This window comes from Dipodomys ordii, unplaced genomic scaffold, assembly GCF_000151885.1.
Source record: "Dipodomys ordii isolate 6190 unplaced genomic scaffold, Dord_2.0 Scaffold36, whole genome shotgun sequence".
Taxonomy (NCBI): Eukaryota; Metazoa; Chordata; class Mammalia; order Rodentia; family Heteromyidae; genus Dipodomys; species Dipodomys ordii.
Window position 1 is genome coordinate 2,261,220 of NW_012267252.1, and position 25,622 is coordinate 2,286,841.

Sequence of the window (25,622 nt, forward strand, 5' to 3'; positions counted from 1 at the left end):
TATCCTCGTATATTCACATATTGCTAAGAAGGTGTTTAGAAGAAACAAGTTAGATTGTGTCTGGGTTTTTCTTCTAGAAGATATCCAGTAATTACCAAACACATTGAAAATAAAAACCAAAGTTCTTGCTATGACTTAAATACCCCTACTTGTTCTGGTCTACTCTATCCCTTTTACGCTGCTATTACCACATTTGTTTTACTGTTTTTCTGTATATGCCTTAGAGCGTTTCCCCTTTTCTTCCTCTTTTCATAGATCTTTCTTTCCCCATATCTGTTGTGTCTCACCAACTTTGATTATGGTGTGTTTACTCCTTAATAGGGGTGTCCTTGCTTTACCTACATAATTTTCTGTTAAAATAGCCATACACACCCAGTATGCGATCCTTGCTTCATTTTACTCCGTAGCATCACTATCACATATAGTATATGGTTAAAAGTTTATTATCTTCACAGTTAGAATGTTACCTTCATGAGGTCAGGGACTTGGTTTACTCATTACTATGTTCTAGATTCTAAGGTGACTTTGACACGTAGTAGGTACTCAATAAATGTTTGTGGAATGAATGAATGGATCAGAAATCTCAATTTGGTGTGGAAGAGATTCTTGAGAGATTCTGTTGTCATGATTTAGCACATTTGTTTCATTCCAAATGGATGCTTATACTGTGATTTTTAACTTAGGGCATCATGCTTGCTTGCTTGGCTGGTGTTCTTGCCAGCTGAGCTATGCCTCCAGTCCAGCTTTCTGCTGGTTAATTAATTGGAGATAGATTCTCCTGGACTTTCCTGGCTTCAAATTGTAGTTCTCAGCCTCTTTAGTAGCTAGGTTTATAGGCGTAAGCCACCTATCCCAGCTAAAGATAGTCTGTTTTTTAAACCATAGAGGTATGATGAGATAACACCTGGGCATGCTTCGGCTATACTTGAAGCATTTGGAATTGATAGACAATAGTCTGGAATTAAATTGGAGGTGAGCCTAGGCAGGAAGTTGTAGGGTAAGCATGACTTACGTAGGGCTGTATATGCTAGTCAACATACTTTTAAGTTCTGTGGCTAAGAGTTGCTGAAGGGTTTGAACCATGGAAATGACTAAACTTGTTGAAATGTCAAGCAGTGAGTTCCAAAGTTCTAGCTATGAAAACTGGGTTAGCCATTATAATATTCAACAGATTATGAAGTTGAAGAGATAAGGATAGTGAGCTTTTTCTTTAGAAGATAGCTAGAACTGTAAAGTACATACTTATCTTAGTGCCCAGAAGTCTTTTGGCTTACTTTTGTTACTTAATATGTTTTGTAGCTTAATAAACATACTAAATTTACTTGTAACATACTTCTATTTCTTTACACATGGATATCAGCACTGCTGAAGAATCTTGGCATTTGTTGATTTTGCCAGTTTATTAATAATACAAAGAGAATAAAGAATTGTCTTGATTATACAGAAAAATCAAGAAAGTTGCTTTCAAATGTGAAAAAATAATTTAAATCTAGTACCTGCCATAGTTTCAAATAAATACAAAGCTCTTGTTTTTAGAAAAAGAAAAAGTTGGAAAAAATTGATCCTAAACTTGAGGATAGCTTTTATGTCAAGGGAGTGTTGTCTGACTGATTTAATTTTGGGATTGTGAAATATTAGTAGAACTTCTTTTGATAAAACAGTAATTTATAGAATATTAAAGTATATGTAAACACAAGCATATCTGTTCATTTGCACTTTAATTCTTGATTTAGTATATTCTCATGTTGTTGATATAAACAGGGCTCAGGGGGAAAAAGGCTCTTTTTTCCATAGGGACATATTACGGTTATGGTAGTATTTTAGACATATTATTTCATTAGAAATGTAATATAGGCAGCAAATTTAAATTTAAAACTACTAAAAGTTTTAAATTATCCAGTACCACATTTAAAAGTACTTAAAAAAAAGATGAAGTCAATGTTCTATTTAACCTGATATATCCAAAATAGTATGTTACATCTAGTCTGTAAAAATAATGGGATATTTTAAGTTTTTTTTTTAAACTAAGTGTTTCAAATCTGCAAGTGTTTATTTACAGCGCGTCTCAATCCATACTAACCATGTTTCCAATGCTCAATAGCTGCTGTGGCTAGTGATTGGACAGTATAGTTCCTAGATCATTCTTAAACCCAAAAGTGAAGATTGCTCAGCATTTGGTAACATTTGAAGCTGTTTTTCCAACACCCAAGTAATAGATGTGCTGCTTGTTTTATTATGCTGTCAGGTATGCTAAAGAGTCCTCTGTTATGTTCATCATTTCTCTACTTAAAATTTTGTGTAATAAAGATGTGTTTACAAATATTCATTGCTTTTTCTCTTATACTAACTTATAGCAGTATTCTACTTTACTATAAAATAGTGTATCTAAATTTTAATATTCTATTTTGCAGTACTGCAGATTGACTTGGTGGACAAGTGCTCTACCACTTGAGCCATGTACACTTTAGTTTATAATCTCACTTAGCATTCTGTACTTTGCCTGGCCAGCCTCAGGCTACAATTCTCCTACCTCTTTGTCTCCCAAGAATCTGGGACCACAGGTATGTACCACCAGGCCTGGCTTGTTTTTGAAATAAGATCTAGCTTTGAACTGCATCATACTGTCTCTGCTTTCTGAGTAACTAGGATATGCCACTACTTCTGGCCCAGACATACTGGGCCATTATTGCTTTTAATAATAAAAATAGTGCATGGAACAAATATAATAAATTTAAACAATACTGTGGTTATGTAGTATACAAATATAGCAGTTCTTTTTTTATTTAATTTCGTTCCTCTCTTGTTTCATGTTCTCCTAGCTGTACCACTGACAGCTATATTTTGTCTGTGTGTGTGTGTGTGTGTGTATGAGTCTTTCTCCTTACCATTATATATTTATGAGAAATTCTTGCTAATGAAGAATATTGGTTCTCTGAAAAGATGGCCTATTAAAAATTGAGATTAGATTGTTCTCACCCTAGATATGACCCACTTTCAGTGTATTGAAACTACATTCCCTTCCTAAGAAACTTTGCTATTTCACACACACAAAAAAGTTCATAAGCAAACTATAGGAGCCCAGCATTGTAGCTCACTATCTGCAATCTCAGTTACTTACAAAGTGAATGAAGATCAAGGGGATTTCAATTCAAGACCATCCTGAGCAAAAAGTGTACAAGGTCTTGTATAAGCTGGATACGATAGTACATGTCTGTGTCATCCTAGCTGTTACTGTAGGTAAAGTGAGGTGAAAGTAGGTGGATTGTAGTGGGCATAAATGAAAGATCCTATTTAAGAAAATTTAAAGTAAAAAGGACTGAGGATGTGGCAAAAGTGGTAGATCACCTGCCTAGCAAGCTTGAGGCCCTAGTCTAAACTGTAGGACTGTAATAAAAACTCAAATGGATGCTAAAACTTCATTCTTTTTAATTAAAAAAGAATTATTAGTGACTTTGGTGCTAGTACTGGAGCTTGAACTCAGAACCTTGCACTGTCTTTAAGCTTTTTTGCTCAAGGCTAGTAATCTACCACTTGAACCACAGTTCCACTTTGACTTTTTGATGGTTAACTTGGAGATAAGAATCTCATAGACTTTCTCGCTGGTTTTAGACCGTAATCGTCAAATCTCAGCCTTCTGAGTACTTAGAATTAATAGTTGGGAGCTACTGGGGCCTGGCTTGTTTGGGACATTGTTCAGAAATACATTTATTTTATCATGTATTTAACAAAAAGTCACTGGCATGATTTTTCTAATGTTTTAGTCTGATAGCATTTGTCTACCTAGTATTTATAAGGTACTGATTTATCATTAGACTGGTGCATCTACTTTTAACAAAAACTATTGAAGGATTTTACAGTTTTTCAAAAGATTTTCTTAATCCCTTGACATGTTTTTTCCCCCTTGATTCCTATTGTATCATCATCTTTGTTGAACTTTTTCTTTTAGTTGTTTATTGGTTTGATTTTGCTGAAATCCAAGTTTTCTGTGAGATGAGTTACTTGAATATTATTTTCATGAAATTCTACATTTTCACATTATGACTGGTTGCATTGTGTTTATTTTATTAGATGTTTACAAGATTAAGTGATTAGTGAGAGCTTGGATTATGGGCAAAGACAGATGTATAGATGTAGTACATGTTAGTAGATTTTATAGTTGGTTGGGTATGTTGTATTTTATTAGGACTTAAGATTCCCTTTGTAAACTTTGTAATTTAAAGAACTCAACTGCCTATTTAATGATGGTTAACTTTAAGAAAACTTTTGGGTATTTTTTGTGGTAGTGGAATTTGAACTACAGACCTCACTTTTGCTAGTCTGGCATGATAATGCTCAGCATGCCTTCAGCCATGTTTTTCATGGGTTATTTTTAGAATAGGTTCTTACATCCCACCCTGACATACTTCTGAGCTGATAGTCACCTATGTTTAGGCTTTCCATTGTTAATAGGATCACAGGGAGTGCTACTGTATCTAGTTTATCTTGTGTGGAGATGATGTCTCCTGGACTTTTTCTGCCCTGGCTAGCCAGGAACCATAGTCTTCCCATTCTCAGTCTCAGTCCCATGTAGCTTGGGGTGACAGGCATGCACCACTGTGTCCAGCCATAGGTTAATAAGGAGTTTGACAACTTTTCCTGCCTGGACTGGCTTCCATCTTCAATCCTTTTGTTTTCAGCCTTTCAAAATAGTACAGGCATGCACTACTAGTACCTATCATTCATGAAGACTTATGATCTAGCTATCATCTTGTTTAATCTGTTTGATATGTCTGTGAGATATGTCTTCTATTGTCATTTTATACTTCGAGTAAATTTAAGACTTTGAGCACTGTCTTTTACTATAAAGTTAAATAATTTGTCAAGGTAAGGCATAGTCAAGTTGGGTTGAGATTCTAATTGAGGATTACAACCTGTTAATTTTTTTTTTTTTACTTTTAGTTTTTAGTAACTTGAGACTTAGATTTCATTGGTATATTGGAAATAGGAATGGAGGCCTTGGCCTTGGAGAGAAAGAGGCCTTGGATACTGAATTCACTTCCAAAAGCCTTAACTTGGAAAGACTTGTACTTTCACTCAAAGGGTAGGCCATAAAAACAGTTCAGTGCATCACAGAAAGAAAACAAGCTTTTCTGTTTTTATTTGGGCTCTGAGTGAAGGGAAAAGTTTCTTGGAGAATTTGTAGCTAATGATTTATTCTCATGTGGATTTGTGTTTCAGATGCATACTAACTACTTGGTCCGTAACACCTCAAAAAGAAAATGTGTTGTTATAATATTATTGTAGAAACTCTCTAGAGGAAACTTGCTGTCTGTCGCATGGAATTCTGTAAAGCCCCATTCGCTACCCAAAGTTACTAAAATAACAAACAGACAACAAAAATGCCTTAACAAACAGGCAACAAAAATGCCTTAAGCAAAAGTCAGACACAGGGTAAGTAGAAAAATTAAATCCTTGAGAACTTAAGAAAATAGCGTTAAACATAAAATATAAAACCACAATATATTTAGCGCAATTGTAAGTTAGCATTAATATTATAAGTGCTATAATCATTATAATTAGATAATATAAAAATGTTTAAAATAAGGTAGAAGAAAAATATGAGTAAAGTAAAAACTAGCAGAATAAAAAAGAATGCAACCAAGAAGATTAGGCATAATAAAGGAAAGGGAAAAGTGTAATAGAACCCATAGCCATGGCGGATGGAGAGTGATAGAAGGGCCAACTCATTAAGATGCTCTGAACACATAAATGGCATGTTAAATTATAATTCCCTTATACGGCATTAGTAGACAATACATACACACACCATAACCATTTAAAATTTAAAAGCTCATTACATGGGTTAAAATGTAGAGCAAGATAAAACAACAACAAACCAAGTAAACAAACACACAAAAACCCCTTAATGAAGATAGATTTATTTTTACTTAGTCTCTTATCTTGAATTTTATGTCTACCTGTTGAATCTTGCATTCAAGATATATGCATTAGTGTGTCAGTATATGGGAATTGTACTGACTGGCTTTATATGTTTTTATATTGCATACATTTTGCCAATCATTTGAAGAAAGTAGTGTGGTCAGAACCCAATACGTATCTCACTTGAGACATTTATTCCATAAAGCATTTTATAACTTAGTCACATTTAAGTGGATAAAACTTAAAGAAACACTCCAGAAAATGGATTTAGAATAAACATGTTGCTGCCATATTTTCAATGAAAGATGTTTTCTTCCTATACCCTCACATTTCTGTTTATTAACATGTGTGAATTGACTGTACCTTGCCTTTTAAAGCTTTCTTGAAGGAATTTGAGATGACTTTAAAAAGGAACAGTGAAATAAATATTACCAGACATCTGGGATGAATTAATCATTGCATTTGAAGATCAAACTCAGCTTTCTGTTTTTCTGGAAAAGAGGGAGCAGAAGGGGCACATTATGCTGTTTTTAGTGAAGGAACCATATAACTTTGGGAGCATTCCTCTTTTCTTTTTATTAGTGGGACATTGGGGATAAGGTAATAGTTGCTTTTAACTTGGATTTTGCAGAAGTTAGAAAATGTTTTTCAGATGGACATTTCCTGTATTGACCAATCATGAAATGTGAAATTTTAACATTGAAAATTTAGCTTAAAGAGCCTTACTATCTTGTGCGTTAAGATACATAGCCTGCTTTTGTTCTCAGAAAAAATGCCAAAGGCTGACTGGTAAACGTGGGAAGACTGCTAGTATTGGCAAACCATCCTTTTACAACCATCTCATAAAAACTGGATTAGATAAAACCATCAGATTTACCATTCTGAATACTAACTCAAGAGGGAAGTTTGTCTTTAAAGTGGTACCCTGCAGACTGTTTTTTTTTTTTTTGCAATGAGAAAATACAGTTATTAGACTGTAGAGAAATTGGATACACCTTGAACTGGATGACAAAAGTTAAGAGACTGACGAGAAGATGCCTTTATATGTTTCTTTGAGGACATATCACCAACTTGTAGTGTTTAGTTGCAAATATATGACACAGGGAGATACTCTGTAGATAAAGTTTAGTGAGATAGTGAGGAATGGTGTGTGTGTGTGTTGTGTGTGTGTGTGTGTGTGTGTGTTGATCCTGGAGTTTGAGCTCAGTGCCTAGGCACTGTCACTGAGCTTATTTTGCTCAAGGCTAGCACACTACCACCTGAGCTATATCATGTCTGAGTTTTTTTGGTAATTTATTAGAGAGAAAGAGTCTCATGGACTTTCCTGCCCAGGCTGGCTTTGAATTGTGATTCTCAGATCTCAGCCTCCTGAGTAGCTGGAATTACAAGGTGAGCCATCAGCACCCAGCTTGGTATGCTGTCTTTATTAAGTATGAAGGGGTGAGATACTCCAAATGTCATTGTCATAAAGATAGTGAAAAGGTGTGGAAATGTTTCAAATTAGGATGCTAAAGAGACATGAATCTAATGTAGTGCCTGACCCTAAATTGGATCTTGTTTTGGAAAGGGAAATATTTCTAGATTAGCTGGCAGAATTAGACTACTTAATGTTAGCTGTATTTATATTGTATTATATCAATGTTAAATTTGTTTACATTGATAATTGTTATCAGTGGTTGTATGAGAGATATTTCTATTTATAGGAAATACACACTCTGCAGGATGTAGAACAAAGGGCCATAATACCTATAATTTACTCTCAAAGGCTCAGGAAAAAATTCAGTGTCCATGTAATAGAAGGGATGGGAGGGAGGAAGAAGGAAGGGAAGAGGGAAGGAGAAAGAGAGAAAGGAACATGCATGTTGCAAATGATAAAAGATGTAACATATTCACATTAATACATAGGTAAAGGTATGTGGACACTACAGTTTTTAGTTTTGCAACTTGTATATGGGGTTTTAATTATTTCAAATAAAAGTTGAGACTATAAATGGCTTATTATGATGCATTTCTATTAAAAAGTAATAGAGCTTAGAGAATTTATTCTAGAGGCTTACATAGTTAACACATCCATTAGCTAATTTCTCTCAATCAGATAACCTAAGTGAGCCTTTAGCAAATACTAGATCAAATCAATTCCTTGTCAAATAATCCATTTAACTCTCTGGAGGGTTAATATCCTGTTGATTGATAGGGATCTGTGTATAGATCACAAATGTAGGACAAGCAGCTTTAACATACTGTTGTGAAAATGTAAAAGCCTGATTTGTTTTGTGCTAGTTTACTTGCTTATGGAGATGGATCATAGAGGAACGTTAAGTCTTTAATAGGTCAGTTACAAGTTAGAAGTACAGATACAACTGTTTTTTTCATTAGAGTAAATGTAAACTTGTTCTTGATGCATTTCTTCTTGACTAATTGTAGATGTAGACGTCACAGTATAATTCAATAATAAAAGGGTCATTAACCTCTAAAACAGAAGAATACAAATATAAGATTTAGAGATTGAAAGGTGCTTAAAATTAATATAGATCACTTTTCTTATAAGTAGAATTATATTCTCTAATGTATGTAGAATTATATTCTCTAATGTATGTCAGTCATCTAGACTTTATGTCAATTATTAATAAAAGATCTCCTTGCCCCTGATAGTAGACATTAGAGATATCTAGAAGTAGAGTTTCTTTCTTATTTTTTCCTTTTCTTCCCCCTGATCTCCCTTGCCCTGCCCCTTATTGGTAGCCCAAACTTGCCTCAAATTCATGATTCTCTTGCTTCAGCCTCTTAACTGCTGGGATTACATGTATGAATCACCACGTGCAGCTGATTTTTGAGTTCTCTCTCTCTTTCCTGTTTGAACTCAAGGCTGTGGGCCTACCACTTGAGCCACACATTTTTCAGCCCTTTTTGCATTAGTTACTATTTTTAAATAGGGTCTCAGGTTTATGCATGGGCCTGCCTAGACCATAATCCTACTTCATGCCTCCCAGTAGCTGAGGTGACAGATGCATGCCACTATGCCCAATTTATTGGTTGAAATAGTGTCATTAGCTTAGGTTAGCATCAAACCACAATCCTTCCAGTTTCCACCTCCCCAGAATTTGGTATAACAGATGTGAACCACCTTCCCTGGCCTTGTCTTCATTAATTAATTGATTATAAGTCCACTTACTGATTCTTTAAGTAATCTACATCTCATTCAGAAATCCATCAAGGTATACTTTGATAGATAGCTTACTAATTAAATCAATAGACACCATGTTTGTTGTATCCCTTACTATGAAATAACTTCAGTTCCTTTCCTTTCCTTCCCCTTCCCCTTCCCCTTTCCTTTCCTTTCCTTTGCTTTCCTTTCTTCCCTCCACCATATATATGTATATATATATACACACACACACACACACACACACATATAAATGCAATGATCAAATCAGATTAATTAAATACCTTTACCTTTTCCATTACTTTTTTATTTCCATAAAACTGTAGTTAAGAGGCAAGCACTCTTCTAGATCAGAAGCATTCCCTGATTAGTTATTACATTTTGTAGCTGATACTTGTTGCTCTTAAAAATACTTTTAGTTATATGTATGTATTTATATCCATCACTACTGGGTTCTTCCTTGAATATACTCTTCAAAGTAAAAACCTAAGCTCCTAAATACAGTAGACATAACTACGTTTTATGAGTATGTGATGGGTGTCTATCATTGTCTGCATAATCTGGCTTTAATTCGGCATAATTTAAAGCTTATTTAAAAAGTAGAGATTTGAAAGGCAGAGGTAATTTAAGAGAGTCTGAACAAGGATATTTGGATACAGATTCATAATTAAAAATATTTCCTTAGTTGTACATTTTATTGGCAGATTTTATGACAGATTTTACTTTGCTTTGTAACTTGAGGATTTCTATAGGATGGATTAGTAGGCCTATCTAGTCTTAAAAATCTCTTGGTTTCAAAAAAGAAATCTTTGGTTCAATCATTGTAATTAGTTTTTAGTAATTAAATCATTCTCCTTTCCTTTCAGATTGAAGTGGTGCCATGCAGCCAGAAGCAGAGAGGTGCAGAGTTCGAGCCAAAAGGCCTGACATGGCACTTTATGTCCCCAAAGCTAGAAGGGATGCAGCACTCCTCAAGACAGGTGCTAAAGAAAAAAACTGCAATCTTCCTGACTCTGTGCTGAAAGAACAAAAAGAAGATAGTCTTTCTCAAAAGGAGATTTTTGTGGACAAATTGGAGACTGAAAGACTGAGTGTAAATCTAAATAAAAAAGAGTATAATTATAGGGAAGGCAAGAAATCTTCATCAAGATTAAGGAGAGACACATGCCTTCAAAAAGGGAATAAAGATAGGCTTTGTACTAAGAAAATAACCATGGAATCCAAAGCTGTATTATCCCAAGAACCTCAGCAAACAGTCCCAAGTTGTGGGATCATGTCTAGTGTACCTATACAAAGACATTTTAAACCAAAGGACATGGAGTGTTTAGAAGTTCAAAATATAGCTGTGGCAGGATATGAGGGGACACTTCTATCACAATCTTCTTCAGAAACCAGTGATATTCAGCTTATAAACAAACCATTTCAGAAGATGGAATGCTGTGATTTCAGTAGGCATGAGTTAAATGGAGAAACTTCAGAAGAAAGCAGAATTGAAACTGATGCTGAAGTTGTGGAGATTCTCTCTCAGTTTCCCAGAGTTTGTACTACTGTGTTGACACCACCAGATACTATGCTTGCACCAGTAAAAATAAATTCTGATTCTCAAATCTTACCAAAAGACATACAGACATTGGATGGAATGTTAAAGCTCACCATTGAGAGCATCACTGCTGCTTCTGTTTCTGGAAGTCCAGATGATGTCATTGATCAGACTTGTATAGACTCTAAAGCTGAGAATATAAGTGATATATCCAATAGTACAAGTCTCATCTTGGGTCAGAAAAATGCAGATTTCATTCTTGATAATATGGGTCACATCTCTCATAAAGTAACTGTAGTCAGCAAATTAGAGATCACAAATGACATTATTGAGCCAACAATGATTAGAGAGAGTGATAATGACAACACTGATGATGAGTTACGTGGAAAATGTGAGCCTTCTGATACAACTGTCCTTGTTCATGAAACAGATACAGATAATAGGTCTGGAAGAGTAAGTGCTAGTGCTTGTGAGGCATGTATGATGGGCATTGCAGGTACCGTGTGTGATCACATAACTATAGGCAGCCCTTGTATAGTTGGAATTGGACTACCTGATGAGACATGTAGCAATATAAGTACTTTCTCAAAGTCTATAGGAATGAATGTAGATGCAGCTCCTCTTCATGTACCTAAAAGTGAGAATGACTCTGAAAATGTCAGCAACCTGACTGCTTGCTTAGATATTTATGCTGAGAGTTTTACAGAGTCAACAGGAAAGTTGATAGAGAGCTTGTCAGATTGTGCTTCTTCCTTACCTATAAAGAAGATTGCTGATAGTAATTGTAATACTTTTTTGGACTCAGAACTCACTGTGTCAAATGGGGCAAAAGTACTTTCAGAGAATGCCTTGGGCAATGATCTGGATAGTACTGGTGATATAACAGAGGCATCTCATGAACTAAGAACTGCTGAACAGGTCCAAACAAAAGAGCAAGATGACTTAGAAAATACAGAATTTACTGTATCATTTCCTGATAGAGAATCATCTATAGAAATATCTGTGGAGCTAAAAGCAAATGAAACTTCTCACATACAGGGAAGTACTGCTAGTGAGGAGAGCTGGGAGTCTATGTTTAATGATGATGGTGACTGCGTGGATCCACGACTTCTACAAGAGGTATGTTTAGTTGAAATTGCTTGATGTTTAGGCAGTTTATTAATTTGGGCAACGTAGATTTTGGAAGTAATTTTTGTAGGCATCATGTACATTCATATATTCACTTTCATTCAATTTAAGAGTTCCTTAAATAACTTAATAGGCTTATAATTAAGAAAAGTATCTGATATTTAAAGGTTAAAACTATACAAAGTTGAGCAGTATCTATTACAGTCAAGTCCTAAGAGATATTAGTGCATCTATTGAAGATGAATTTAGTGGATCATTTGCTATTTGATGAGGACATATAGAGGAGAGCTTCAAAAGGTTTTTTCTGTATGGATAGGAAATAGTGTACATGATCCACTTGAAAGATGGAAATAATTTATAACTTGTTATTCATACACATTTAATTTTGGTGGATATTGGAATGCCATTGGTCACAGTAGAGGGAAAGAAGTAGAGAAGGAAAAGGTAAAAATGTATGGCTATATTTTAAGGAGTTTTTGCTGATTTAAATCGAAGAATAAATGAGTATTGAGTATATGTAGAAAATGTAAGTGAATAATGACATGCTGGCTATGGCCAGTTAGGGCTCATAAATATAAAATGTTAGCATGAAGCCATCTTACAAATTCCTTAGCTCAGTCTTCATTTTCCTAATTTAAATATTTACATTATATCAAGTAGTTAGTTTCCTTGCTATAAATTAGAACTACCATTGCCAACTGGTAGTTCTTCTTTCACTCCTTATTGTGGGTTCACATAACCTTTGCCTGCAAGGGAAAAAATAATTTCCCTGTAAAATTCCCATTCTATAAATGAGGAAATTGAAGTCTAGTGAACACACTTTTAGGAAAGAAAAGTCAGAATCAGGACTTCAGTCTTCTTCTTTCATTTATATTTTGACTTTTTCTACCAGACATCTCCTTGCTGAAGGGTTTTGTTTGAGCTATTAACAAAGAGGAGTACTAAGTGATGAGTCTTTTGTTTCTAAGAAAAGAGGTAGAGCTGAGTGCCAGTGCTCATGCCTGTAATCCTAGCTACTCAGGAGGTTGAGATCTGAGGATCTCGATTCAAAGCCAGCCCGGGCAGGAAAGTCTGTGAAGCTTATCTCCAGTAAACCACCAGAAAACCAGAAGTGGCGCTGTGGCTCAACTTCGAGCTGTAGAGCGCAGGGACAGCACCCACAACTGACCAAAAAAAAAAGAAGAAGAAGAAGAAAAGAGGTCTATAGATAGGCTGGGTGCTGGTACCTCATGCCTGTTATTCTAGTAACTCAGGAGGCTGAGATCTGAGGATTTCGGTTCAAAGGCAGCTTGGGCAAGAAAGTTTGTAAGACTGTATGTCCAACCACCAAAAAGTCAGAAATGGAGCTGTGGCCTATGGTACTAGCCTTGAGTGAAAAAGCTCAGGGACCTAGACCCTAAGTTCTAGCTCCAGGACCAGCACCAAAAAACAAACAAACAAACAAACAAAAAAGGACGTGGGTGTGAATACAGGCAACTCCAACTCCAAAGTATTTTTCTGATTTTTCTGCTTTGTATTTTAGAAGATGTAACAATGATAATATTCTAAAATGCCACAAATCCAATTTCTTGTTCATGACTTTTGCTCTTAGTTTATTATTTATATTGTTCAAACATGCCTTATTAAGTGCTAAGCCAGACTGCCTGTCTACTTTGAAAAATTTCCAACCAAAGGTTTTTGGCTGTTTTTCCTAGGTGGTTTATTTGTTGTTAATGGCTGGTCATATGAGGCATGTCTAATGCTTCTAATAAGTAGGAAGATACGTTGTAGAATAAGGCATGGCAGCCATTGGCATTTGAAGGAATTTCTTGTGTAGTTGAACCTCTAAGACTGCCCAGAAAAGGTAGAATATAATTGTGTCACTATTGTTCTTCTGCAACTATTGATGAATTTCCAAAGATCACATAATCACCTAAAGCTCTGATTTAGAATACTCAGAGATTTAAGTTAGTAACTGGTAAAGGCAAAAGATCTTGGTACAAAGTCATAGATACTACTGTTTCCAGAAAAAAATATTTTCATAGTCCCTGCTGCCTCCTGTACTGGTCAGCAAATTTATTAATAGGAGGGTGGGTAGTGAGATGTCAGCACACAGAACTAATACTGTTGATAGATAGGCATTTGGTACCTTCATTAATCATATCCAGTCTTCACTTGGGTTTAAAGATAGAGGTAAATGGGGAAGGAGTATCTATATTTTAAAGCCTTTCATTTGGGAAGTCTTTTGCGTACAAAAAATCTACTAACCTAGTATACTCATAGGAAAATGGAGTTGGAATAGCACTCATTCAAGGTATTCGGGTGTAAATTGATACAGGAAATATAAGGGCTAATCAGTAATCTAGATTGGCCAGCTATTAGGCTCATTAAGGAAATTCCAAGGGGCTCCTGACTGAATTTTGTTGATCCTTCAGATTGTAGATTATGCCTTGCTGGGTCAAGATTGAGTCAAATTGGACTGAGTCTGCTATTGAAGAAGTATATTTTGTTTGTTTGCTAAGAGGGATAGGCAAAAATTAATAAATACTCCAAGAGAAATTTTGTTAGGAGCAAACAGCCCTGCACAGTACACACAAGTATCAGAGAAATGAAGCACTAGGCAAAATTACAATAAACCCAAATTCTGTTAGTTTTGCAGTTTTTCTTAGGGTTCACAGACTATTTCATACCTTTACCCTGCATCTTATTTTTCCCTCTTTCCTCTCATCATCTTACATAACTTCATAGTTAAAATAACACATATATCTATGTGTGTATGTATATGTATGTGCATATAAACTTACGTATATAAGTGTCTACACATGTGTATATCCATGAACATGCTTTGGGATTTGTTTTTGTTTTTGTGAGACTTGGGCTTGAACTCAGGGCCTAGGTACTGTATCTGAGCTGCTTTTGTTCAAGGCTAGTGCTCTACCACTTGAGCCACAGCACCATTTCTGGCTTTTTCTGAGTAGTTTATTGGAGATAAGTGTCTCATGGACTTTCCTGCTCAGGCTAGCCTTGAACCATAATTCTTAGATCTCAGCCTCCTGAGTAGCTAGGATTACAGTCATGAGCCACTATTGCCTGGCATGATGTCTTTAGGTCTGTCTTCCATGTCTGAGTGAAAACATGCCTTTTTTTATAAAAGCTATAGTGAATGGAATTGTTTTCCTGATATTTTTCTTAGCTTATTCATTGTTGGTATATGGAAGAGCTATTAAGTTTTTTGAATGCTAGTTTTATATCCTGTTGTGGGGTCTATTAAGTATAAAACCATATCATCTGTAAATAGGGATAATTTGTTAGACTACTTCCTTACATGTTTTAACCCATTTTTTTGTCTTTTTACTCTAGCTAGGAATTCTAGTACCATACTAAGTAATAGTGGGGAGAACGGATACCTTTATCTCAGTCTTTAAGGGAAGTGATTTCAGTTTTTCACCTTTTATGTTGTGTGTAGTTTTATTATATGTATCCTTTATTTCTTTACTCTTTTTTTTTTTTTTTTTGGTCGGTCACGGGGCTTGAACTCTGGGCTTGGGTACTGTCCCTGAGCTCTTCAGCTCAAGGCAAGCACTCTACTGCTTGAGCCACAGCGCCACTTCCATGTATCCTTTATTAAGTTCAGATAACAGTCCTTATATTTCTAGGTTTTTCAGAGCTTTTATCATGAAGGATGTTGAATTTTGTGTAAGGATATTCTACATTGATTGGGATGATTTTTGTTCTTGGTCTTGTTTATGTGATGTATTTTATTTATTAGTTCACATGTGTTGAACAATCCTTGCATCCCTAGGATGAAACCAACTGGACTATGATTGATCATTTTGATGTGTTGCTGAATTTAGTTTGTAAGGATTTTATTGACAATTTTTGCATCAGTGTTTCTCAAAGAGGTTGGTCTATAATTCTCTTTTTTGTTGTACTTCTGTTTGATTTTGGAATGGGTGTAATACATGTGTTCCTTCTCTATTGCATTGGAGAGTGAGATGTGTTAGTTTTCTTTGAAGGTCTGCTGGAAGTGGGCCATTAATCCATATGGCCTAGGGCTTTTCTTTGTCAGAAGACTCATTGTTTCTCATTGTTTATTATTAGCTATGTTTTATTTTTGTTTTGTGGTTGTGGGACTTGAACTCTGGGCCTGGGCGCTGTCCCTGAGCTCTTCAGCTCAAGGTGAGCAAGTGCTCTACCACTTGAGCCACAGTGCTACTTCCAGTTTTGTGGTGGTTAATTGGAGATAAGAGTTTCACAGCCTGGGCTGGCTTTGAATCGTGATCCTCAAATCTCAGCCTCCTGAGTAGCTAGGATTACAAGTGTGAGCCACCAGTGCCCGGCTTAGCTATGTTTTAAGTGGTTTTATATTTTGTTGGTGGCATGCATGTATTTAAAAATTTATCCACTTTTTCTAGGTTTTCCAGCTTATTTGAGTATAACTTTTCAAAATATTCCTCACAACCCCTTGGATTTCTTTGGTATTTGTTGTGATAGTCCCTTTTTCATCTCTCATTTTATTAAGTGAATCTTTTCTCTCTTTTTGGTCAAATTAGCTGGGGTTTTATCAACCTTATATGTTTTTCAAAGAACTTTTGTCTCATTAATTCTTTGTATTTTTTTTAGTCTCTATGTCATTCATTTTTGCCCCAATCTACTATTTCTTTCCATCTGTTAATACTGTGATTTGTTCCTCTTTCTCTAGATGTTTGAGGTACATCATTATTTGAGAACTCTCTTTTTGTGTGTGTTTGGGGGGGGTGATGATGTAATACAATTTTTCCTCTCAGCACTGTCTTTGCTGCATCCCAGTGGTTCTGGTGGGATGTGTTTTCATTTGCATTTGATTCTGGAACTTTTTGATTGCTCATGTTGAACAACAGACTCACTTGTCTGTCATTCAACAATATGTTGTTTGGTCTCCATGTGTTTGAATGTTTTCTGTAGTAACTTTGCTGTTGAATTCTAATTTAATTCTGTATGGTCTGGTAGAATACAAGTAGTTATTTTAGTTTTCTTGTATTTGCTAAGGTCTGTTTTATGCCCTAGAATATGCTTTATTTTGGAGAAAGTTTCATGGGCTGCTTGAAGAATGTGTATTGTGCAACTGTTGGATGAAATATTCTGTAGATACTGTTTTTCATTTATGGTATTTTTAATTCTGAAGTTTCTCGATTTTTTTGTTCGTTTGAATGGCCTATTTATTTGTGAGAGTGGGGAATATTGAAGCCTTCCACTATGATTGAGCCTAGAGTCTCAACCTAGGTGTATCACTATTTGGTAAAGGTATGTTAACCACTATAATTTCCTCTTCATAGATTCCAAATATAAATATGAAGTGACTTTCTTTGTCTCTTCTGTCTGATTTTAGTTAGAAATCTATTATACTTTGTAATTATATAGTCCTCACTATAGTTTAGTTTATTATATTGAACACTTTAATTAAAGGTATTTAGAAGGATAGCCTGATTACAAATTTCCAAGACCTGAGTTATCATTATATTAATAGCTCTTAAACTATAAAGGACTAGGAACTAGAATTTTATCATGTCTTAGAGATGGAACTTTACAAGCAGTCTTTTCTAAAAGTGCAATGTTAGTATTGGAAATCATTTTTGGACCATACGATTCAGTTGTTCCACTAGTGAGTGTATATCAAAAGGAAATTATATCTGCATAACTAAGAGATATCTGCATATGCATGTTTATTGCTGTATTATTCACAATGACAAAGATAAGGAATCAGCCGAGATGATCGGCAGATAAATGGGTAAAGGAAATAAGAAATATATGTACAATAGAATATTACTTGTCCATAAGAAAGAACGATATCATTTGCACCCAAATGGATAGAACTGGAGAATATTATGTTAAGTGAAATAAGTCAGACAAAGAAAGATAAGTTCTCTATGTTCTCTTTCACATGTGAATGCCTTTAAAAAATGTCACTTTTCATGTAGAATAGTGATTACTAGATGCAAGGAAAGCTGGGAAGGAGGACAAATAACAGGTACTGAAACACAAAGGAGTTTTAAGTTGTAATGTTCTACAGCACAGCGGCTGCCTGTAGTTCACAATAAACTATTGTGTATTTTGTGAATAATAACAGAGAAGAGCTTGAAGACTCCAAACAAAGTAAATAGGAGATGGAAATGTTCATTACCATTTGCTTAACTGTATATACGCATTGAGAAAAATCACTCGGTACCTCATACATTTGTAGTTTCATTTGTTAGTCAAAAACCTCAAAACATAATTTTGAAGTCTGGCATGGTCATGCATGCTTAAACTCCTCACAGTTTGGGAAGTGGAGGCAGGTGGAGTAAGAGTTTGAGGCCAGCCTAGGCTATCTGTAGTGAGACTCTGTCTCTTACAAAAATTATTGGAGGGCTGGCTGGGAATGTGGCTTAGTGGTAGAGTGCTTGCCTAGCATGCATGAAGCCCTAGGTTCGATTCCTCAGTACCACATAAACAGAAAATGCCAGAAGTATCGCTGTGGCTCAGGTGGTAGAGTGCTAGCCTTGAGCCAAAGAATCTCATGAACAGTGCCCAGTCCCTGAGTTCAAGCTTCAGGACTGAGCAAAAAAAAAAAAAAAATTGAAGCTAAAAAAAAAAAAATGGTGCCGGGTACCACAAAAGTAACAGAACTTCACATTTTTTCTGAGGTTTTGGTTTTTATCTGTTTTTCCCCTTTTTCCTTTTTATTAATGGAGTGTGTTGAATGTCTCTTAGTTTTGTTCACGTGACTGCAGAACCTGGAAACGCTGTTGCTGCAATTAAAAAGCTGTTGCTGCTGTTGCTATGCAAAACATACTGCTGTTATTGGTCTTTTATATAAATATACCCACACAAACACCCCCACACATATAATTTGAATTTTTTGAAACAGCTGTGCCAGATTACTATGTTGAGTTGGCATTGTATAAGAATTAATAGCCATGTTGGTATAGAAACATTAAACTTAATTTTTTTCCATTTGTACAGGGATAAATGCACTGCATGATGTAAGGTCTTATGTTCATGTTTTTTTTTTGTTTTTTTTTTGGGGTCCGGTCGTGGGGCCTGAACTCTGGGCTTGGGCGCTGTCCCTCAGCTCTTCAGCTCAAGGCTAGTGCTCTACCACTTGAGCCACAGCGCCACTTCCAGCTTTTTTCGTTTTGCTTATGTGGTGCTGAGGAATCGAACCCAGGGCCTCAGGCATGCAAGGCAAGCGCTCTACCACTGAGCCACCTTCCCAGCCCTATGTTCATGTTTTTGATTGCAGAAACTAATAGTATTTTCTGAATCATGGAAAACATCTTTGAGTTGCAATGTTGACTACTTTGATTTAATCATTACATATTTTGTACATGTATCAAATTATTACACAGTACCCCATATATAGGTACAATTCAAATAGTTTGGGGTTTTTTTGGTGTGTGTGTGTGTGTGTGTGTGTGTATTTTGTCAGTCCTAGGGCTTGAACTTTGGGCCTGGGTGCTGCTTTGGGCCTCTTTGTGTTCAAGGCTAGTGCTACTTCCAGCATTTTCTGAGTAGTCTATTGGAGATAAGAGTCTCAAGGACTTTCCTGCAAGCTCATTTCAAACTGCAATGCTCAGATCTCAGCTTCCTGAGTAGTTAGGATTACAAGCATGAGCCACTGGTGCCCAACTTCCAAGTATTTTTGATTAAAATGTCATTTCTGAGATAGTCTTATTACTAACACAAGACTAAAAACTCTTTTTATCATTGAGGCTACTCTGGACCTGCTAGCGAAGCCTATAATGTAGTCTGGGCCCTCTTGTTTTATACATACAGTAATTTAGGTTCAGAAAGGTTTTATTACCTAGCTACGGGTTGCAAGTGCCAGAGTTAGTATTAGAATCAGTGCTTTTGAGTTTCTAGTCCTGGACTCTTTTCATGATTTTAAGATGAAGTTCTCATGAGAGAGCTAATAGTGCCATTTGTAATCCACTAATTTTCTTTTTCCTTTCTTTTTTTTTTTTTTAACTTGACTTTGGTTGTGCTGGGTTTTGTCCTAGGATGTTATATATTCTAAGTACATAACCTTATCATGTGCTTATCATTGAGCTTACAAATTTACAAGTCTATACTTTCTTACATGTTAGTTGATAGATACAAATTAAGATTTATGCGTTCATTGCCTATGTGCTGGAATTTTCAACAGCTTTTCAAATGGTCCACATGTATAATATAAACTAGGTTGTAAATACTTGGTCATCATTGTATTCATGAGCAGCATTAGTTTAGACAAAATGACAAAGGTTAACAAGGAACGTGGAGATAGGGGATGGGATTGTTTATAATGCCTTGATTTCATATGAACAGTCACATGTATTTCTCCCACCCTAGTTATCAGGGAACATGAAGAACAGAGAAAGCATTCAGGAACCTAGATTTGATTATTACAACAATGAACTTCCTGATATAGACCTCAGTGAATGTGAGTTCCCACATGTCATTGAAATTTATGACTTCCCCCAAGAATTTCGTACAGAAGACCTTCTCCGGGTTTTCTGCAGTTACCAGTAAGTATTTGCAAGTTACCAGTAAGTTATCAATGCTGGGGAAGGTAGACTGTAAGTTTTGGTTTGTTCACTGAAAGATTATCTGTTGTTTTTATATTCCCCACTGTTTACCTTAGCATTAGCTTTGTATGCTTTTTTAGGTTGTATTTTGCATATGAATTGACATGCTGAATTGACTATTTAAGGATAGTAAATCATAATGTTTATTTTAAAATAATAAAAGAAAAATTTAAACTCAAATATTATATATCAAACTTCTAAGTTCCTTAAAAATGCCAGGTAACTTTGCTAGACCTCATTTTATCATTTAAGAAGATTACTATTTCTGATGATTGCTAAATCTGTTTTCATGATGCTTTTAGTCCATTTATATTTGTTGTAATATTAGTATATTTGGATTCACATCTAAATATATATTTTTATATTTGCTTGTTGTCTTTATTGTATGTGTTTACTTTTCCTATCCTTTTCTTTCTAGCCTTCTTTTGGATTGATTAGGTATTTTTTTCTCATTCCATGATTTAAAAAAAAAGGTCATGTGTTTTATTCTTTAGTAGTTCCTTCAGAAATTATAAAATGTGTATTTAATTTATTAATAGCTAAAGCTAATTTCATGTCCTCTTTCAAATCCTACAAGGACTTTCAAACTTAATTTCCCTCTTCTTCCTCCCCTAATTTATATGCCATTGTGACTATTCTTTTTCCTCCTATGGTGGTTTATCATTTAACTTAGTAATAGTCTGCTAGTTACAAACTTTTGTTTTGTAAAGCTTTGTCCTTCATTCTTTTGATTTACAATATTTAGGATCAAATCCAGGGCTTTGTATATACTAGATATAAGTGCTTTATCTACAACTGAGCTATAGTTCCAGATATTCAGCTTGAAAATTTTTGCTAGGTATAGAATTCTAGATTGGCTGTTATTTTTCTCTCGGAAACTGGAAGATATTTTACTGTCTTATGGCTTCTTCTCAGTGATGAGAGGTCAGCTGACAGTCTCACCACTGTCATTTCTTTTTTTTTTTTTTTTTTGGTCGGTCGTGGGCTTGAACTCTGGGCCTGGGCACTGTCCCTCAGCTCTTCAGCTCAAGGCTAGTGCTCTACCACTTGAGCCACAGCGCCACTTCTGGCTTTTTTCTTATGTGGTGCGGAGGAATCGAACCCAGGGCCTCAAGCATGCAAGGCAAGTGCTCTACCACTGAGTCACCTTCCCAGCCTTGAGTGCCTAACTCTTAAACAGCCAAGTAGCAAATTTTTTTAGGCAACTTGCTGTGTCTCACAAAAGCAGCCATAGATAATATGTAAATAATTGTAAAATAAAGCTTTATTTATAAAAATATGTAGCAGTTATGTACTTGTTTAGATAATATTTAAACAAATAATTTTAAAATAAAACGTTATTTATAAAAGTGTCTTGTCTTTATATAAAGTGATAGAATGGATTAAAAACTATGTAGCACTTACATATTTATTTAATCAGTTAAACTTGATTTGAGGAGAGCAGCCATGCTGTACCTGAATGAAATAAGAAAGAGTGAATAGATCCTAGAGGAGAGTTAATCTCTGCCATAAATCTTACTCTAAATATGTAGTATAGGTCAGTTATTTGATTACAATTATGTTCAGACCCAATATTAATCTCTGACCAGTTCATAACAGATCTTTAAAAGCAGTCACAACTACCTTAGATTGTCATTAATAATCATAATTCTTAAATCATGATTTTGTTGATGTCTAGAATTTCCTCTAGAATAGTTAATTCTTCTGAATTATTTGCTTTGTTTCTCCCCAACCTTAACAAGCCACAGACAGTTTTTCGATAAAAGCCAAACTTATTCCTAAAAGATAATTTAAAAGTATTATGAAATCCCAAAGTCTAAAAGTCTCTTCAGAATCCTTCTAGGTCTTTTCCCATCTATGTTATAAACTATATTATAGCAGAGACTTTTACTGTTAAAATCTTTTGGTCTTCAATCTGTGGTCACTTTATATCATGGTCAAACTCATCTTATATTCAGGAAAATCTCTGATTAACCTCCAAAACTTATTATTCCATACAAGGAATATTTTTGATTCATTGTTAAAGTGGGAAGATATTAGCATTGTTTTTCCTTATAGTAATTATAATTTTAAGGGTCATGATATAAAAGCTATAATATCTATGAATCAGAAAAGTCAGATTTCTGTTTTATCACTATATTCATCAATATTAATAATTTTCCTGATCAACATTGCAGTTAAAAATAATGAGTACCATTCATTTATAAGATGCCTACTGAGTACTCAACACCATGTTCTTGACCTTGTAATAGATGTTCTTACTGCCTACCATTTTTGCAACAATTCTGAGAAAGGTGCCCATTTTTATGGATAGCAAACTTAATCTCAAGAGTGATTTAACCTGCTCAGTGTCTGAAGATGGGAGAACCTTGGATCCATTTATATCTGGCCTTCTAACCCATGTTCTTTTCTAGTGAATAATTGAGTCCATGAACAGTTTTGTAATACCTAATATCTCTTGTAATGATTGTTTCAAAATAAAGATAGTGCCTAGTACTAAGTGATCATTCTTTTGATTACTTCTAATCTGGTATGTTAATTTCTCTTATTGTGACCACTTTTATTTTGAAGTTTTCTGACCTTGCCACAGTTTTTCCTATTATCTCTCTTACCTCCCTTCTACAAAAATAAGAAGGACTAAGAAAACCTCTATGTTTATAGTTGTTGCTATCATTACTTGAGTTAAGAAAAAAAAGAATTTGAATGACATTTTGCATTGTAATTCCCTTTCTCTGTCTTTCTCTCAAGGACATGCTTTATATTTGCATTAAGTCCAAGTGACCTTGCCTGGTTCCTCCTCCTATATTCTTTTATCCCTTCTCTGCTACCTCTTTTCATCTCTTCTCATTTTCTGACTGTAAGAACATCTTTTATAAATAGAACATTAAATACTTTACCTTCCCAAGAGACTTGTGAGGATTAATTAGTTGATGTCTATAAAATGTTTGGAAACATAAAATGCTCCCAGGTAATCTTTATGACAGTATTATTGCTTTTAAATTTCAGTGGCTTCTTCTGTCCTTCAAGCTGTTTTTGTGTCATTATTCCCATTCCACCTCTGCACTCATTGAGTGCTTCTTCTGTCTTAATGTGCTTCTTCTGTCTTATGAAATGCTTTAGAAGTGTCTATTTAGAAGATGTTTTATTAAAGTAAGTTTTATTTTAAGAAATTGTTTTCTTTTTTACAGAAAGAAAGGATTTGATATTAAATGGGTAGATGATACACATGCTCTAGGAGTATTCTCCAGTCCGATTACAGGTATTCATTCAGTGAATTTTAGTATTCCATTCTTATCATTTGTTTCTCCTCTTGCTTGTTTTTATTTTTCTTCTATTCTAGTCAGTGTCATTTTATTCAACTAATACATGACACAGAATAGATACTTGTTTTTGAAATATGCTACTTTGGTTATGCATGTGTTTCCTTTTTCCTTTTTCACTTTGTTCCAGTGATATTTGGAGAAATACTTTCCTCCTTCCAACATAATTTGTGGTGTTAATGTGATAACAGCCTTATAGTGCACAAACACTAACAGGTCTCAAGAAGATAGTAGAACTAAATCATACAGTTGTTATTTTTCCCTCTGAGACAAATGAATTTGAAGTGACCTACCAGTGAGAAATTGCAGAACATATGCTGAATATTTGGTTGGACCCTGTGAACATATCCATATATACATACACATATAATTGGGCTTATAATAGATCTGATGCAGAGGTATTCACAGAAATTAAAGACATTAGAATAGTTTCTATCTGAACAATATAGAATACAGGTCTACAAACTTATTTTGTAAAAAGCCAAAAGCAGTTTTAGATGTAGTGGAACAAAAGGTCTGTCACTCTTTAAGTCTGCTGTGGTAGAACACAGTCTACAAACAAATGGATATGACTCTGTTTTATTGAATACTTATTTTTAGTGCTGATCTTGGGGCTTGAACTCAGGGCCTGGGTGTTCTTTGTGCTTAAGGCCACCAGTCTTTTGAGCCATAGTGCCACTTCTGGCTTTTGTGGTTAATTGGAAATAAGAGTCTCACAGACATTCCTTCTCTGTCTAGCTCAATCTCCTGAGTAGCTAGGATTATAGATATGAGCCACCAGCACCCAGCTATTAAGTTTTCTTTATGAAAACAGGTGGTTGGCTGGATTTGGTATTAAAGCCATAGTTTATTGATCCTTGATCTAAAATAATCACTACCAATTTGTTCTTTACAGATTTTTTATATCTTATGATAATTTTTTTCTTGTTATAAAAAATAACATCTAGAAATAGTTTCTAAGAACTAGCCCTAAATTTTCTTATGATGTCTTCCACTTCCTTATATTTATTCATCCTTGCAGCTCGTGATGCTCTGGGTATTAAACATACCATGGTGAAGATCCGGCCCTTGTCACAAGCTACAAGAGCAGCCAAGGCTAAAGCTAGAGCTTATGCAGGTGAGCCTGTCATCTCTGCAGTTCTCTCATTGATGATATTATTGTTCTTTCCAGTACTTGCATCCTACCCAGGATTCTAAAAGACTTACTTTTCCTATTAGGGGAAGTACAGATTTTGTTTATTTTTATTTTTTTATAGAATTGAACCCAGAATCTCAAGCATGCTAGACAAGCATTCTATAATCATTTTTTTAAATGTATAGAACTGTAAATTTTATGTATCCATTTTTTTTATTCTCTGGTAGTCTTGTAAGCTGGTAGTCTTTTCCATAGTCAGTGACCTGTTCTTTGGCATTATATGTTTTTGACAGCAGCAAATGTATGGTAAAATTTACTGTTTTGTTAAGAAAAACAGATCTATTACCTGAATTACAAACTCTAATCATTTTTTGAGCCACACTCCCAGTCCTTTTTATGAAACAGGGTCTCTATAATTTTGCCTGGGCTATTTTCAAACTATGCTTCCTAAGTAGCTGGGATTACAGATGTATGCTATCATACCCAACAAAGAAGTATTCATTTAAGGACAGAAAGGGAAAAAAGATCATGTTGGAAATACTCCATCTGAGTATCCACTTGAAGAACAGGTGATACTAACTGCAAATACTATATATAGTAGCTAGTTTGCGATATTGCTACCTAGTATACCTGTTTTTGCTATTTTAATAGTCACTGAAGGAAAGTGTGTTAATGCAGATAATGAAGTCAGGATTGTTTGTGCTTTGCCATGTTAATTTCCTCTGATCATCATCTATAAGGCTTGTATTAATTACTGCTGATGCAGCCCTTGTTAGTCAATTTTGCATGTTAATTACTGAGTTAAATCATTTGGAGCTGGAGTGCTTTCACTTCCTTCCTCCCTATTCCTCCC

At 35.0% G+C, this 25,622-nt stretch overlaps 1 protein-coding gene across 2 annotated transcripts in view; it reads left to right on the forward strand.

The window, feature by feature from the left end:
* The window catches only part of R3hcc1l (R3H domain and coiled-coil containing 1-like), a 67,777-nt gene that overhangs the window by 30,902 nt on the left and 11,253 nt on the right, over positions 1-25,622 (forward strand). The window contains exons 2-5 of one of the 2 annotated variants that reach the window (XM_013017849.1): positions 9,949-11,741; positions 20,079-20,254; positions 23,503-23,573; positions 24,656-24,751. In XM_013017849.1, coding sequence (XP_012873303.1) covers positions 9,963-11,741; positions 20,079-20,254; positions 23,503-23,573; positions 24,656-24,751 — 2,122 coding nt within the window. In that variant the 5' untranslated portion in view covers positions 9,949-9,962. Of the gene's footprint in view, positions 1-9,948; positions 11,742-15,347; positions 15,587-20,078; positions 20,255-23,502; positions 23,574-24,655; positions 24,752-25,622 lie in introns of those variants that run through there. The other variant, XM_013017850.1, reaches the window with a different exon arrangement.